General features: G+C 54.3%; 2 protein-coding genes across 2 annotated transcripts in view; both read right to left on the reverse strand.

Moving 5' to 3' along the window:
• Positions 1-66: 66 nt before the first annotated feature.
• On the reverse strand, positions 67-2,092 carry LOC102369621 (zinc finger protein 202-like). Its single transcript, XM_006039019.3, has 3 exons — positions 878-2,092; positions 562-751; positions 67-194 (listed from the first exon to the last, which is right to left on the reverse strand). Exons 1-3 carry the CDS (start codon positions 1,229-1,231, stop codon positions 157-159), a joined length of 582 nt encoding a protein of 193 aa, XP_006039081.2. The 5' UTR covers positions 1,232-2,092; the 3' UTR covers positions 67-156.
• A 3,486-nt stretch (positions 2,093-5,578) lies between these two features.
• Positions 5,579-13,602, reverse strand: part of LOC106723348 (zinc finger protein 436-like) — an 11,867-nt gene continuing 3,843 nt past the window's right edge. The window contains exons 3-8 of the mRNA XM_025195597.1: positions 12,699-12,871; positions 12,100-12,226; positions 10,241-10,357; positions 9,625-9,809; positions 6,105-7,298; positions 5,579-5,693 (exon numbers count right to left, since the gene is read on the reverse strand). Of these exons, the coding sequence (XP_025051382.1) occupies positions 6,174-7,298; positions 9,625-9,809; positions 10,241-10,357; positions 12,100-12,226; positions 12,699-12,871 (1,727 nt within the window). The 3' untranslated portion in view covers positions 5,579-5,693; positions 6,105-6,173. The remainder of the gene's footprint in view (positions 5,694-6,104; positions 7,299-9,624; positions 9,810-10,240; positions 10,358-12,099; positions 12,227-12,698; positions 12,872-13,602) is intronic.

Genomic DNA, 13,602 nt, shown 5'->3' on the forward strand with positions numbered 1-13,602 from the left:
GGGGGAAATCTGCAGCAGGACAGAGGCCTTGTGTTAGCTGTACGCGTGAACGACCGGTGTCTCCTGAGACTGGCACCGCAGCGGCAAGCGGGGACTGCCCGTGGCCATCAGTGTCGGCGAGCGGGGACCACCCGCAGAAGCTGGTGGCAGCCAATTTCAGGGGGGGCATGGGCTCCCCCACGCATCACCTATGGCTGTATGTGAACGAACAAGACATCACTGGGGAATCTCATTTCCCCCAACACTCGCACCAGTCCCTTAGTGGGCACAGAAGGCTCATGGCGGGCATGAGAAAGGAGTGAGTGAACATTGATGGTTGGACTATTATTTGGATCTTGCATCGTTATCATGGCAGCACTACAAGGCCCGTGCAAGTTCAAGCATCTTTCTGCCGAGTGCTGCCTGCCAACAGTAAGGCCCACCACCAGAGATCGGAGCTGTGTCCCACCCCAACCACGTGGTTATAAATAGGGAAGCCCTGTCGCAGGCAGGGCAGACATGTGAGCCTCTCCCCGTGCACGCAGACCCAGACCCATGCCAGGCATGCACCTGGCATCTTACCTGACTCCTGGCGGTGCAGCAGCTCCTCAAGGACAAGAGGTGGCTTGTCCTGAGGTCCTAGCGTTTCCGTCTGTCCTGCCTCCTCCAAAGGCATGTCTGCAGAATGGGTCTTCGGCTGCTCCCCATTGCAATCAACAGGTTCCTGCACCTCGTCTGAAGACACCTCCTCCACCATCACATTTACTGGCACCTGGGGACAAGATCAATATGTCACTGGGGAGCTGAGAACTAGGAGAGATGGGGGTGGGAAGGACCATCCCGCAGACGCATGAAGATGGGGACAGCAGCATCTATGACCTGGGGGAAATATTCTTACCTGGAGCTTCTTGTCCTCTGTCGGCTCCAGCCGAAACCCCTCGGCCAGAGTCACCGCCTCGGCGCAGGTCTCCACGCCGCGCCCCCGCACCCAGCTCTGCATCTCCCGGGGCAGGACGGCCAGGAACTGCTCCAGCACCACCAGCTCCAGCATCTGCTCCTTGCTGCGGTGCTGGGGCTCCAGCCAGCCCCGGCACAGCTCCCGCAGGCAGCTGCACACCTCCCACGGTGCCTTGTCCTCCTGGAAGGGGAGGCCCCGGAAGCGCCGGCGCCACTTCTCCAGGGTGAGGACGTTGTCCCCTGGTGCCGGCTGTGGGGTCGCCGAAGACAGCTCGGCCACAGAGCGGGTCTCCATGGCCTGCTTCCCCTCCTGCCCGGGGATCTCCCGGTGTTGGACCAGCTCCTGCAGCTGCTGCTTTACTTGCTGTGGTACTGACCACACAGATTCACAGCAGTTTAGGGCTCGTGGGCAGGAAAGACTGCTGGGGTCATAGATGCAGAGATGTTCGGGTCAGAAGGGACCTCAGCAGATCGAGTCCGACCCCCCGCCCTGGGCAGGAAAGAGCGTGGGGGCCAGACGCCCCCAGCCAGGTGCTTGTCCAGCCTCCTTTTGCAGACCGCCAGGGTGGGCGCCTGCCCCACCTCGCCTGGATGACATGGGGCTTCTCCTGCCCCTTCCACAACCTGCCGCGTCCTGCTCCTCCGGCGCTGTCGCCGCAGCCCCTTTTTCTCCAAGGGGAGAGACCTCACCACAGCCTGGGGTCCACGGTCTCGCTCTCCCCCCACCTCCGCAGCGTCTGGCTCATCTGTGGGAAAGGAGAGGGCCCAGGCGTTCCCGTGCCATGGGAGAAGCACTGCCCCAGCCCCAAGATCTGCCCGGCCCCCGACACCCACCCGCTTTCCCCAACTCTGGCTGGCTGCAAAACCCCCGCTTCCACGCAGCTCCCCGCGCCCTCCCTCCTCTGCCGGGCCCTGCAGGCACCTCTCCGTGGCCCCCAGCACCCCCAGACACAAGTGTGGCCTCCTCCCCACCTCCCCGCAGCCCCTCACCCCCCTCCGCCACGGAGGACGTGGCTCCCTGCCATGACCCAGGACCCCCAACCCCAAAGGGGAGGGATGGGGGGGCAAGCACAAAGCCCCCTGGACCCCCTCGGGAGGCAGGATGTGCCCGGCAGAGGAGCCGGGGCCCAGCACCGCAGCGGAAGGGGCCTCGCCTTGGAAGCGGAGGCACCTCCCCGCGCCAGCCCCTGCGACGGATGGGGAGGGAAGGAGTCGGCCCTGCTTTGTTTCCCCGGCCCTTCTCCTGCGAGGGTTTTGGGTTTTTTTGTGGGGCTGTCAGCGCGGGGACAAACTGAGCCCTCTCCTACCCCCTCCACAGGGTGCGCGGGGCTTGTGGGGCAGGGTTTGGGGGGCCGAGGGCAAGGAGCCGCTTGCCCTTCGCCCCCCAAGTGCAGTTGGGCTGCTGAGGTCTGCCCCAAGCGTGCCACGGAAAACACACCGCCTTATCCCTCTGCCTCCGTTGCAGACTGAAATCTCTTTTTATTTTTATTTTTTGGGGAAGGCATGAAAGCAGGGGGTGACCATGCCCGGGCAAAGTCACCTCCTTATCTCTCTCCCTCCATCACAGACTATCGGCATTATACAAGAAGTGACCATGCCCAGGCAAAGACACCTCCTTATCCCTCTCCTCTGTTGCACACTGAAGGAATTAAAGCAAGGCTGACCATGCCAGGACAAAGATACCTGCTTACCCCCCTGCCCTCTCGCAGACCGAAGGCATGAAAGCAGGGATGACCGTGCCCCAGCAAAGACACCTCCGTATCCCTCTGCCTCTGTCACAGACTGAAGGCATTAAAGCAGGGGTGCTCAACCTTTTGGCCCCACAGGCCGGATGAAGGGCCCTGGGCAGATCAGGCTTTGCCTGCCAGGATCAGGCCCTGGACCCTTGCATTGTCCCCAACCTGACCGAATTGGGCTCCGGGAGCCCTGTGGCCCCAGGGCCAGGGCAGGGGAGAGGAGCATCCCAGCAAGGTGCTCCTGACCCAGCCTGCAGCTGGGCTGTGCATTGCTTACCCAATCCAGCTGCTGGGCAGGCAGTTTGCTAGGAGTCAAAGGGGAAGAAAAAGCCCCAGAGGGAACAACCCACAGGATCGTGAGATTCATCCCCTTTCGTGCCAGCGTGTGACAGGTGAATCCTCCGAGGTCCCTGCAGAAACCAGCTGTGTCAATCTAGAGCTCCGAGGCGGAGGTGGCAGAAGCTGCAAACATCACGTATCCCAGACCCCCTCAACTGCCAAAAAGCACTTGTGGCCCAGAGCCCATGTAGGGGATCCATCTGAAAAGCTGCTTCCCCAAAAGAAACTCTGGGGGAAACCTTCACCGAGAACAGCTCTCACGGGGCCTGCAGAAACAGGGATGGCCTGCTTCAGGGGGGGGGAAAGGAAAAGGGAGAGAGGGACAAAGAACCCTGTGACTTGGGAATATTTTGGTGAGTTTAACTCAGAAATCCTAAATCGTCCGTGGAGGCAGGGTTTCATAGGATTTAAAGAGAAATAGAAGGGACCGTGGGAGACAGACAGAGGAAATCCTGGCCTGTTCCCATTCCACAGCTCTGGGGAGGACAAAGAAACCAAGCACAGGGATACCATGTTCTCTTCTTGGTCTTTCTTAGTGGAGAATGCATTATAGAGACTGCAATGAAGGGAACGGGGAGCGGCACAGTAGCAGGCACCCAGTGGTGCATAGCAGGGCCGAGCAAAACACCATCGTTTCATTCCGACGTCCGTGTCACCGGTCTGCTCCGTTTCGTCGTTTCGTTTCGTTTCGAAGCGCTGTCCCGTTTTGTTTCGTCGAAACCGTTTCAACGTTTCGCCCATAGAATATAACGGGGAATCATGAAAATGCCTAAAACGTTGCCATTTGTTGCCCGATTCAGATGCAAGTTGCAGGGATGGTAGACCCTTCTGAGGGCACGAAGCCTGCCATGTTTCAAGGAAATAGGCGTGAGCAGGCCTGGGAAAGGGGTTATGTGGTGGTAAGGAAAAGCAAGGTCAAGGTGGAGGGCAGGGAATGCTTCCCCAGCCATAAATGTCCTCCTTTCTGCAACTAAAGAGCCTCACGTAGCTGAACCCTGGGATCAGGAGAGAGGATGAAGCTAGGAGGCTGTGGCAGGCCAGTAGGGAGTGCTCCCGCACCGAGCCACCCACCTCACTGTGCCCGACCACCTACCAAGCTCCGAGTGCCTCCCTCGGGGCACCTCACATCTGACTGACTCCCTTCCTGGAGCACACCCGCAAGCCTGGGGGTAACGCTACCACCACTCATGAGTCTTAGTCTGCTAGTGGCTCTGTGCCTCATGAGACACACAGGCTTTATAGACCTGAAGGATACTCGACCCACTGCAAGAACTTGGGGTGCTTGCCTTAGTCTGAAGCACAAATAGCGGTCTCACTTAGTCAGCCAGACCAAGGGGACCCTAAGGCATAATCTAGACCCCCTCCCAATAAGTGTCCCACGCTAGGTGCAGAGGAGAACTTTATTGATTACAAGGAGTAGGTTTGGAAGAGGGTACAGGGTAGAGCAATATCAAAGAATAACCTTTAGAGCAAACAGTGGCACGGTAGCCTTTGATCACACATCTGAGTTACTGCAGGCTATACATCTAGTTAGCTTTCAAGTAACTTGCTCACACGTATCATCCAGAGGCTGACAGAGCTTTCCTCTGGAGGCGGGCAGTTCATAGTGTGTCCATGTCTTTTCAGAGACAGAGCGAGGTGCCCAGGTTCATCTGCTCTCAGTGTCTTCATCATGGCTACCGCCCCTCCTCCTGGGCAGTCTTTAACTTATGTAGACCTTATGACATCATTTACCTGATCCAATGAAGGCCAGCAGTTGTTGACTACCAGGCAACCAATTTGAAATGCATCACTGGTTGCCAGGTAGACTGGCAGGGGCTCTATCCCCCCTCCCCGTCCTGATGTCATTGTGTAGAACAACAGGGATTTTAAGCCCCCCACGCAGGTGTGTGAGGCCAGTCATGTAGGCAACGGGAGCAGTTCCCCCCTCTCTCTGGAACGTATCCAGCTCAGGTTACAACTCAGGGCTACCTGAAGCAGATAGGGGCAGGGGTGCCTGCCCTCTGCAGCAACCATGATAACCAAATTGTCAGATAGGTAATAAGCCTGATAGCAGAGTTTGGGGACACACTGGGATGACTTTCTGTGACAGAGGCAACCAAGGACAGTCCCCAGGTGTGATCTGGAGACAGTTGTCTAAGGGAGGGCACCCTTTTGTGGAGGAATTTCTTCTCCCCCTGGGAGTTCAGACTGCTTTTAGAGTATGATGAGGAATGCGCAGGCTCCAAGGATGATGCAAAGATTGGAGCCTCTCAGCATCTGGGCTGGCCTCTGCCTGAGGTGTTTCTTCTTAACCCCTCCCCACAAAACAAGCCTCAGAGGATGGGTGGTAAGATAGAAACCCTGTTACTTGGGGAAAAGTCATGGGACGTGGGTAGCCAAAGGGGACAGGGTCATGAAAAGGACAAGGTCGGCAGCCGACCAAGCCCAGCTGATGAGGATCGGCACACCAGGTGGAGATAAGGGAAATGGAAGTGGCTGCCATGCTTAAAAGGCAGGCAGCAAGGGACTGAGCCTTACCCTCGGAACACTTGAAGGAAGAGAGGAATACACGATGGGTGACAAGCAGAACAGGCACACGTACGCCCAAAGGACTGTAAGCCAACAGCTGACCGGTGAACGACAGGGTACTTACCTGAGGGGTTGCAGGTGACGAGGGTAGCCAAAGAAAGGCCGGGGAGCCTGGAGGTCAAACATTGGAAAAGGGAATTAGGGGGGGAAGCCCCGAGAGGCTCGGCAAGGCGGTGGCAGAACTGCAGCCCGGTTAAAGAGAAAAAGTGCCGCTCGGCAGGGCAGTGAAGAAACTGCTTCCCTGCTAACGAGCAATAAGCACGGCCAAGTAAGACTTGGTAACTAGCACTCTATAAATGTAACACCGTGTTAAACTCCTACCTGGGTGGTCAATGGTATCTGACCTCACTCGGGGAATAACTCTCCCATCTCAAGTCATGGCAGGCAAGCTCTGAGTGAGGCAGGAGAGACACATTCACCCTCCCACAATGCCCTCCGGGCCCTTTGCGTTCTTCATTATCCTACAAGCTCCAAAGGCTGAGTAAACTCTTTCTGCAGTCCCCCCAGGATAACGATGCTTGCCTGAATGCAGTAACTTGTGTGTGATGAGTAGGTAGACATTCCCAAGCTCTTCCTGCATTGCTGGCAGAATTACAGATGTTCCTGGCTGTGGATGCGCTGGTGCCGAGCCAGGTGGGCAGACTGGGTGAAGCTCTTTCCACACTTAAGGCACTGATATTTCCTCTCCCTTGTGTGAATACGCTGATGCCGGGCCAGGTGGGAGGAACAGATGAAGCACTTCCCACACTCAGGGCACTGGTGTGGCCTCTCCCCAGTGTGGATGCGCTGGTGCTCGAGCAAGAGGAAGGAGCGGCTGAAGCTCTTTCCACACTCGGGGCACTGATGTGGTTTCTCCCCAGTGTGGATATGCTGGTGCCGAGCCAGGCTGGATAAGAGGGTGAATTTCTTCCCACACTTAGAGCACTGATGTGGCTTCTCCCCTGTGTGGATGCGCTGGTGTTGGGCCAGGCTGGAGGACTGCGTGAAGCTCTTCCTACACACCGAGCACTGATATGGCTTCTCCCCGGTGTGGATGAGCTGGTGCCGGGCCAGGTGGGAGGAAGAAGTGAAACTTTTCCCACACTTGAAGCACTGATGTGGCTTCTCTCCTGTATGGATGCGCTGGTGCCGGGCCAAGTTGGAGGACTGGGTGAAGCTCTTCCCACATACAGAGCACTGATGTGGCCTCTCCCCACTGTGGATGCGATGGTGCTGGGTCAAGCTGGAGGATTCAGTGAAGCTCTTCCCACACACAGAGCACTGATGTGGCTTCTCCCTTGTGTGGATGAGTTGGTGTCGGGCCAGGTGGCAGGACTGGGTGAAGCTCTTCCCACATGCAGAGCACTGATGAGGCTTCTCCCCTGTGTGGATGCGCTGGTGCCGGACCAGACGGGAAGGGCAGGTAAAGGTTTTCCCACAATCAGAGCACAGACATGGCTTCTTCCCTGTGTGCCTGAGCTGGTCCTTGGCCAGGACGGAAGACCTGGTGAAGCTCTTACGATATTCAGAGTACTGATGCATCTTTTCCCTTGTGTGCATGCGCCTGTGCCTGGCCAGGGTGGAAGGATGCCTGAAGCTCTCCCCGCATGTGTTGCAGTGGTGTGGCTGCTCCCCCTTCTGCCAGCACCGGTGCTGGGACAGGTCTTTCCAGCAGATGAAGTTCTTCCTGCACTTGGTGCAGCGGTGTGTCTTCCTTCCCAAGTGGATGTGTCGGTGCTGAGCCAGGGAGAAGAACTGGGTGAAGGTCTTACTACACGTGACACAGCAATACGGATGCTTCTCCCTGTGCACATGTTGGTGCTTGCCCAGGTTTGAGCTGCACACAAAGCTGTTCCCACATTTGGTGAAGCAGTGGGGGAGCTCTCCAGAATGGATCTTGCAATGAGCAGCCAGGGTTGAGAGACACGGGAAGCTCTTCCCACACCTGGCATATACATGGGGCTTCTCCCCAGCATGCCTTTTCTTGTGCAAAGCCAGGAGTGATGGGCAATTAAAAGTTTTCCTGCAGTCAGGGCAGGGATGGGCCCTCTCCCTGCTCTTTGCAGTGAGCTCCTGTTTCCCTCTGAGGCCCTTCACACTGGTTTCATTTGGAGGCAGTGCCTCTCCCCAGTGAAGCTTTGCCTTGTGACTCTTCAGGTCTCTCAGCTCCACAGTTTTTTCCCTGCACCCAGGCCTCTTTCTGTGTTGAGTCCCTTCTCTGCCCTTCTGCCTAGCTGAAGATGGTACCCAGTTCACCGACTCATTCCCCTTCTGCTTTTGTGGTCTCCCCTGACTCTTGTGCCATCGGTCCTTCTCAGGTCTCAGGGAGTCCATCTCATACGAACTCCCTATGGGAGTCTGTGGTGGCCCCAGGTTTGCAGGCCCTCCCGGAGGAGGCTGCTGCTCAGCTTTGTTCAGCAGCCAGACACCTCCTGTGTGCAGAAGAGAAACCCCAGATTAGTCCCTGCTCTGCTGGCAAAGTCCAAACACTGCTATTCATTCTGCTGGGACGGGACCTTGGCACTTGTGTTTCCTTAAGAAAACAAGACTTTCCTTCCAAAACCCCAAGTGCTCCCAAGGAAACTGGATCTGTTCCTAAAAAATCAAGACGGCAAAGTCATTTCTGTCCCCGCTAACACCTGTAACTAGGAGGGAAAGAAAGGATTAGTTACTTCCCTCCACGGTCTTGAATTTCACAGAGTGGGAACAACACCTTCCTGGATATATTAGAGCATAAGTTATTTGAGGTCAGCACCTTGCAATGGCAGCATAGGGCAGGTCTGCGGTTTGCAGGCTCCCTGTCACTCTGGGCATGGAGCATTTCTGAGAGGGGAGTCAGGTAGAGGGGATAGCCAAAACTCACCTGGAGGCAGGTCCTCCAACCTTGAGCTTTCCCCGCAGTCCTCATCATCACCGACCCAGAGCTCCACCTCTCCTCGCTGGATGCGGCAGATTAAGTCAGGGGTGGGACCTCGATAACCTGTGTGGGGCAGCAGTGACAGGGCGCTTGTGGCTGGAGACTGGATGCAGAACAACCAAAAGGGATTTGGGGACCGGACCCAATGAACTCAAGGAGTCTGCTAGGGCCCTGATGTAAAAGGAGGGTGGACATGTAGGATGAAACAGAAAGCAGTGCAGGGAGAAGATTTCAATAGATGATAACCCTTGTCATCCTGGTAGCGGAAGGATGGGCATAGGAAACAAAGCTCCAACAACTCGGACGTATAAAAAGGGTATAAAACTGACAGTCACCAGGCACAGCGGTGGAGATGCAGTGATCTGTGTTGTACTAGACAGCAGGAAGATAAAGCTTTTACTATTTTCAAGGGAGCCAGATTACGAGAAATTAGACATGCTTATCTTTCCATAACCTTTAATTTATCCGCTGAATCCCAGGAAAGGGGTGGAAATGAGATTATTTAAGTGGAGATTTAAAGTGAGGAATCATGGCACTGAAAAGAATCCATGACCGGTGGTTGAAAGGGACTTTTTTCTCTGGGAGAGAGGGTAATTCATAAGTAGGGCACAAAAAAGGATGGTTTTACAATAACTCTGAAGTTATTCAGAGTTTGGATGGAGTTATTGCAACTGAAGCAATCGCTCCATCCAAATGGGAGGATCAGCCCAGAAGAGGAGATGAGTACACAGGGTGGCAAATGCTGTGAGGTTCAAACTAAAGTTGCTGGGAGTCGTAGATATGGAAAAAAGAAGGCAGAAGCAGACACATTTTATTGCATGTGAAATCCCATTCTGTAGAAATGGTCTATATGGTCTTTGTTGACCTAGAAAAAACATTTGAGCAATTCCCTAATGAAGCGGAGGGCAAAGAAAGCAGCAGAAAAGACAATTAACCTCATAAAAGGTAAGTACCGCAAACCTGCACACCCTCCTGTTTCCCTCTGAGGCCCTTCACACTGGTTTCATTTGGAGGCAGTGCCTCTCCCCGGTGAAGCTTTGCCTTGTGACTCTTCAGGTCTCTCAGCTCCACAGTTTTTTCCCTGCACCCAGGCCTCTTTCTGTGTTGAGTCCCTTCTCCGCCCTTCTGCCTAGCTGAAGATGGTACCCAGTTCACCGACTCATTCCCCTTCTGCTTTTGTGGTCTCCCCTGACTCTTGTGCCATCGGTCCTTCTCAGGTCTCAGGGAGTCCATCTCATACGAACTCCCTATGGGAGTCTGTGGTGGCCCCAGGTTTGCAGGCCCTCCCGGAGGAGGCTGCTGCTCAGCTTTGTTCAGCAGCCAGACACCTCCTGTGTGCAGAAGAGAAACCCCAGATTAGTCCCTGCTCTGCTGGCAAAGTCCAAACACTGCTATTCATTCTGCTGGGACGGGACCTTGGCACTTGTGTTTCCTTAAGAAAACAAGACCTTCCTTCCAAAACCCCAAGTGCTCCCAAGGAAACTGGATCTGTTCCTAAAAAATCAAGACGGCAAAGTCATTTCTGTCCCCGCTAACACCTGTAACTAGGAGGGAAAGAAAGGATTAGTTACTTCCCTCCACGGTCTTGAATTTCACAGAGTGGGAACAACACCTTCCTGGATATATTAGAGCATAAGTTATTTGAGGTCAGCACCTTGCAATGGCAGCATAGGGCAGGTCTGCGGTTTGCAGGCTCCCTGTCACTCTGGGCATGGAGCATTTCTGAGAGGGGAGTCAGGTAGAGGGGATAGCCAAAACTCACCTGGAGGCAGGTCCTCCAACCTTGAGCTTTCCCCGCAGTCCTCATCATCACCGACCCAGAGCTCCACCTCTCCTCGCTGGATGCGGCAGATTAAGTCAGGGGTGGGACCTCGATAACCTGTGTGGGGCAGCAGTGACAGGGCGCTTGTGGCTGGAGACTGGATGCAGAACAACCAAAAGGGATTTGGGGACCGGACCCAATGAACTCAAGGAGTCTGCTAGGGCCCTGATGTAAAAGGAGGGTGGACATGTAGGATGAAACAGAAAGCAGTGCAGGGAGAAGATTTCAATAGATGATAACCCTTGTCATCCTGGTAGCGGAAGGATGGGCATAGGAAACAAAGCTCCAACAACTCGGACGTATAAAAAGGGTATAAAACTGACAGTCACCAGGCACAGCGGTGGAGATGCAGTGATCTGTGTTGTACTAGACAGCAGGAAGATAAAGCTTTTACTATTTTCAAGGGAGCCAGATTACGAGAAATTAGACATGCTTATCTTTCCATAACCTTTAATTTATCCGCTGAATCCCAGGAAAGGGGTGGAAATGAGATTATTTAAGTGGAGATTTAAAGTGAGGAATCATGGCACTGAAAAGAATCCATGACCGGTGGTTGAAAGGGACTTTTTTCTCTGGGAGAGAGGGTAATTCATAAGTAGGGCACAAAAAAGGATGGTTTTACAATAACTCTGAAGTTATTCAGAGTTTGGATGGAGTTATTGCAACTGAAGCAATCGCTCCATCCAAACGGGAGGATCAGCCCAGAAGAGGAGATGAGTACACAGGGTGGCAAATGCTGTGAGGTTCAAACTAAAGTTGCTGGGAGTCATAGATATGGAAAAAAGAAGGCAGAAGCAGACACATTTTATTGCATGTGAAATCCCATTCTGTAGAAATGGTCTATATGGTCTTTGTTGACCTAGAAAAAACATTTGAGCAATTCCCTAATGAAGCGGAGGGCAAAGAAAGCAGCAGAAAAGACAATTAACCTCATAAAAGGTAAGTACCGCAAACCTGCACACCCGCCAGAACAAACCCCTCTACTAGAGATCTTCTGGAAAGGAAAACTGGTTTCATTAGGCCCTGCACCTAGCCCACTTTTTATCACAGTGATGGGCATCTGATATGCAGAGGGATTTGAGGAGGAGCACAAGACATCCGGCGAGAACGGCGGAGTGAACTTGAGAGCCCAGGTTTCAAAGTAAATAATATCGAAGCCAGAGCCTATGGTCTGTGAGGATGAAGATGTTAAGAAGAAACATGGGCAGAAGCTACCAGTGACCCCTTGTTGGAAGTACCTGGATTGCACCACATGTACATACATCACTAGGGAAGGAACTGAGCACATTCATAATCCACGTGTTGTAGCAGCAGAGGTGGAAAAGACTTCCTTTAACTTCTGCTGCATCATAAGCAACGGACAAGAAAGGGGATTTCGATGGCACTGAACTGAGGATTGTTAAACGTGTTGGGACAGGACACACTAGGCAAAGAGAGGGAGGAAATCAGAATAATTCCCAAGGAACAGCTGTTAGGGAATTGTTATATGCAATGACTTAGAGATGATATGAACAGGCCGAGAAAGCAAAGGGAGATCATGTTGCCAAGAAACTGCTGAATATGGAAGCACCAGGAGTTACTGGAATGGGAAGACTCAAGTGAAGATGGCGGGATAAAATGAAGGGGGATACATAAATATGAAATGCAAGACAGGTCTGATCGCTGGCAGAAGTGGGGTGGAAGTGGATTTCAACCGCCAGCCAAAAGTTCATGAGGATGAGAGTGATAAAAAACAGGGAGAAGACAGTAAGCTTTAGAGTTCACTTGGGTCCAGGGAGAAGCAAGAAAAGGAGCTTTACCCAGGGAAACGACAGCTTGGTAATTCCTCAGCATCTGGTCCCGGTAAAGCCCCTTGTCTCCATCGTCCAGCAGCGCCCACTCCTTCCGCGTGAAGTACACGGCCACGTCCTCAAAGGCGTCCCGGAGCTGCAGACACAAGTGTTGCACCATAAACATCTCCTGTTCCAGCTGCTTCCAGCCCCCACCATCCTTTCAGGAATTACTCTGTCCTATAATATTTGCAAGCTTGGCCATGACATTATTCAGCTGACGTGTGATGTGGACACAGCTCTGGACATAGGAGTTAGTGCATCTGCCTTAGCCCAACTCATCATATTCTCTCCGCTTGGTCCTCGGAGGAAGCCCAGGCAGCACTTTCAGAAGCAGAGACCTGGCTCTATGGACTGTGACCGTGCCTTTCAGTGCCAGCACCTCTGCCTGTGTGAACTTGGGAGTGAGCTCCTGATACGGCCAGTTTGGTGCTTTTGCAGCTTGTCACCAGAGACGTGTCTCTCTTCAGGTCTCCCCAGTCCCCAAATTCTTCCCAGTCCCCCTCCATCCTCCTGGGCTTTGCTCCAGCTGCACTCCCACCCCCAAGTGCAGCCAGTGCCCAGCTCACCTCCATGCTCCCCCTCTGCTTGGAAGGCCTGCCCTGCCGCGGCCACACCTGGTCCAGCTCAAACGTTAGAGAGCCCCCTTTTCCCAGTCTCCCCGGGGAAGTCCTCTGCAGCTCCAGCTTTACAGGCCCTTCCTCGGGAGGCAGCTGGTCAGCTCTGGTCAGGGTCCCTGCACCTGCTGGGTGGGGGAAATATCCACAGGTTAGCCTGGGTGCTGCTGGCAGGAGGGAAGCCCTGCCATTCCCCTGTACTGGCCTGTGAATAAGGCAACCAGAGACTTGGGCGTGTGGAAGAGGGGGCGAGAAGGAGGATTCAAAGTCCCACCGCTCTTTCTAAAATAGACCTGCACAGGCAGGGAGCCGGAGATGAGCCACAAGAACTCTCTCCCAGGGCAGGGTGGCGATCACAATACCATGCGAGAGACTGCAGGGACATTGCTCCGCGAGGGATTTTGGTGCTGGGGCAGCATCCACATTTTAAGGGGAGGGGAGGACAGGGCAGATTCAAGGTTCATCTTCTCCAGGGTGCGTGCAATGCTTGCAGGGGCGCTGGGAAAGCAAGGAAAAGTGCTCTGTTGGAGCAGTGACTGCATCAAAATGCTCCGGCAAAGAGATTTTCTCACTGCTGGATGGTGTCTCCTGCTGCTGGAAAGGGTAAAACCACTGCTCTTTACCTGCTCCTGGGGAAAGGCCTCGTCTGGGGCACCGGCTTGAGGAGCTTTCATTTCCTGACAGCTCCCAGGTCTCCTTGGTTTGGGGGAAATCTGCAGCAGGACAGAGGCCTTGTGTTAGCTGTACGCGTGAACGACCGGTGTCTCCTGAGACTGGCACCGCAGCGGCAAGCGGGGACTGCCCGTGGCCATCAGTGTCGGCGAGCGGGGACCACCCGCAGAAGCTGGTGGCCGCC

The sequence above is a fragment of the Alligator sinensis genome, unplaced genomic scaffold, assembly GCF_000455745.1.
Source record: "Alligator sinensis unplaced genomic scaffold, ASM45574v1 scaffold2126_1, whole genome shotgun sequence".
Lineage (NCBI taxonomy): Eukaryota > Metazoa > Chordata > Crocodylia > Alligatoridae > Alligator > Alligator sinensis.